The sequence below is a fragment of the Quercus suber genome, unplaced genomic scaffold (genome assembly GCF_002906115.3).
Source record: "Quercus suber isolate HL8 unplaced genomic scaffold, Cork oak 2.0 scaffold_87, whole genome shotgun sequence".
NCBI classification, from domain to species: domain Eukaryota; kingdom Viridiplantae; phylum Streptophyta; class Magnoliopsida; order Fagales; family Fagaceae; genus Quercus; species Quercus suber.
In genome coordinates this window covers 1,359,051-1,361,782 of record NW_027069552.1, presented here as the reverse complement: position 1 = coordinate 1,361,782, position 2,732 = coordinate 1,359,051, and the positions used below count along the sequence as shown (strand labels likewise).

Below are 2,732 nucleotides of genomic sequence, written 5' to 3'. Positions count from 1 at the left end.
GGGTGATAGTGAACTCAGAGAAGGAATAGTTCTCTATTCCATTTTTCTTCCTACTAGCACTCTCCACCATGTTTATGCCCTTGGAAGATCTGACAAATGAGAAAAATCCTATTAAATATGAGCATACACTGGGTTGAGTTTATAAATATTAGAATGCGAAGTAATTTTCAAAAACTAAATGTTGACAACTTGCAAATTAATCATTTCTAGATATCAGAGTACGCTAGTTGGAGGTAGTATTATCTATTGGGACCAATAACCTTTAGAATTCAATAGAATACTACTTTGTACACACAAATAAGCAATTCTACGATTAAACATGATTCAATCAATTTTCCTTATATTGTAAAAGGTTAGATATACAAATTTTAGTGTTATTAAAACAATATCATTTTCTTAGAGAGCCTTTTGCCATAATACCATTGGCTTATTTACTACAAGCTATGGCTTATAAATTATAATTCTCTCTCTGATTATAATACATGGCTAGTGAATCAATGTCCCATGCATTGAAAGTGGATTAAGAATATTTCTCCGCAATGCCTTGGAGATGAGACCAAAGCTCTATTGTCTTAGACATCATGACCATGTGATCTGATCCTTTGATCTCCACCACATCATTGGGTGGATTTCTCTCAATCATCCACAATTGAATATCTCTCTTTATCGCCTTATCTTTTTCAGCTATGATGAAAACCCTTTTAACTGACCCATACTTCTTAGTAGACAACATTAGCTGCTTTGACAGGTCTTCATCACTAAACAAACGTAATGGTCTCAATAACAAGGTAGCCAGTGTCAAATCCTACAACAAATTGCAACATAAAATATGTTAGAGCACTTGTTTGAACTTGATCAGAAGGTTGAAATGTTAGTTTCAAAAAGAAGTTTTGGAAAGGAAAATGCATTCCTTACCTCAATTGGACTAAGCGGGAACAAATCTGATGCCGAATACAAGGGCCCAAAGATGAAAGTAGTTGGAGGGTTGTTTGGGCCTTGGTCATATGTATAGTGACTGTCAAGCTGAGGGCCTTGTTGGCTCACTCTCTGTAATAATAAGATAAATCAGTGTCAAAAGACTCAAAACTCAAAGAGTGGGTTGGTGTTACAGGAGTGAAGTGAAAACTTATTTTTAAGGATCACATATCTGATATCACCAATTTAATAGAGTTTTTTTTTTTTTTTTTTTTTTTTTTTTTTTTTATTTTTTAAGAAGAAAATTCAATAGAGTATTCAAAAAATTTAATAGAGTTGATCACTAACAATTATGAATTTCTAATCATGAAATTTGTATAGGTAAATATTTTTTTTTCTTTCTTTCAGAATTGGACAGGTAAATATTAATAATTAGCTAATTTCATAGAAATATATATATTAATTATATGATGAGATATTTTCTTAAGGGTAGGTTTAGATTTTATTTTTATTTTATTTTTTATGATGGGCAGGGCGAGATTATAGTAAAGCCAGGAGCCTAGAACAATTTTTTGCCATCCTAAAATATTTTTGGCCCAGCTATAGAGAGCTCATATTTGGGCATGGACATTGCACAACAGTTCAAATCTTGTGGTTAATATGCCGACTTGGGCCTGAATCTCAATGGTATTTTAAAGGGTAATGAATCTTGTTGGAGAGAAATTGCAAGTGTAATAGGGTTACACTTACTTCTATTTGATCTAATTATATTATATTGAACTTTATCGTTAAAAAAAAATCATATGCAAAAAAGTTGCAAGGAGTACCATTTGATTGAGGGTGGAATAGTTGAGGGTCGGCCCAGGCATGTAGGCAGTGGCAAAAACAGCTACAGAAATCTTACTTGGAAAATATTCCATGGCTTGAGAAATTGCATACCCACCATAGCTATGACCAACAAGGATTACTCTTTCATGAAAAGGAAGAGCTTCCATGAAGTCCCTCAAAGGCTTGAAATAGTCAGAACTTGATTGGAGATCATTTAACTGCAGTGGGTTGATTCCAGAAGCGCCTAAGTCTAGTGCAGTGACATTGTGCCCTGAAGATTTTAGCAGTGTCTCAAGCTTGTACCAAGACCAAGCTCCAAGGCATGCTCCATGAATTAGCACAAAGTGCTTGCCAGTTCTTGGTGTCTCCTCCTTAGTAGACTCAATTCCAAGAGATGAAAGAATGATAAAGAAAGAAATTAGCACGAAATAGTACTTCTTGCTCAGCTCCATATTATGTTTTGCTCTTCCTATGGGCACAAATTGTCATGGCTTTTATGTAGTAGTTATAAAAGGTAGGTTTTGATCATGATTCATGAACTTTCCAGCGGGCTAGTTCTCCCTCTATATAAACATGCAATTTGACCATATAATTTTCTTTTCCCTTTGTTTGAATTTGACTTTGAGATCTACGAGAAGAATTTTGAAAAACTTGTCACAAAACAACACTTCTCAAACAGCTTTAACAAGTTCAAATGATCATTGAATATTCTTTACTTTCTTTGTGTAGTTATCCAGTGCACAGATCATCATTGATTTATAAACGGATAGGTTCTGACAATGATCACCGATTCTATATTTTAATGGCCCACGTTTTCTCAATAAAAATGTATGCAAATTTGAACTTTGATATTTGAGAACAGATTTTGAAAGTCATAGCATGCAAGTGGGGCTGCTTGAATTCGATCAAACTTTGAACCGTTAGAAGATGCCAAGAGAGTCTGCAACTCAATTACATTAATTAATCCATTTTTTAAGGAGAAATAGGGT

The 2,732-nt window shown here is 34.0% G+C and overlaps 1 protein-coding gene across 1 annotated transcript; it reads right to left on the bottom strand.

The window, feature by feature from the left end:
* Positions 1-323: 323 nt before the first annotated feature.
* Positions 324-2,250, bottom strand: LOC112035636 (methyl jasmonate esterase 1). The gene is made up of 3 exons (XM_024068468.2): positions 1,743-2,250; positions 916-1,047; positions 324-805 (listed from the first exon to the last, which is right to left on the bottom strand). Exons 1-3 carry the CDS (start codon positions 2,193-2,195, stop codon positions 521-523), a joined length of 870 nt encoding a protein of 289 aa, XP_023924236.1. The 5' UTR covers positions 2,196-2,250; the 3' UTR covers positions 324-520.
* Positions 2,251-2,732: the final 482 nt, after the last annotated feature.

Excerpts from the sequence above, each read along its gene's own strand:
- LOC112035636 (XM_024068468.2), bottom strand. The coding sequence starts at position 2,195 with ATGGAGCTGAGCAAGAAGTACTATTTCGTGCTAATTTCTTTCTTTATC. Across the intron at positions 1,048-1,742 it reads ATTCCACCCTCAATCAAATG|AGAGTGAGCCAACAAGGCCC; the intron begins GTACTCCTTGCA and ends TTATTATTACAG. Across the intron at positions 806-915 it reads TCCCGCTTAGTCCAATTGAG|GATTTGACACTGGCTACCTT; the intron begins GTAAGGAATGCA and ends AATTTGTTGTAG.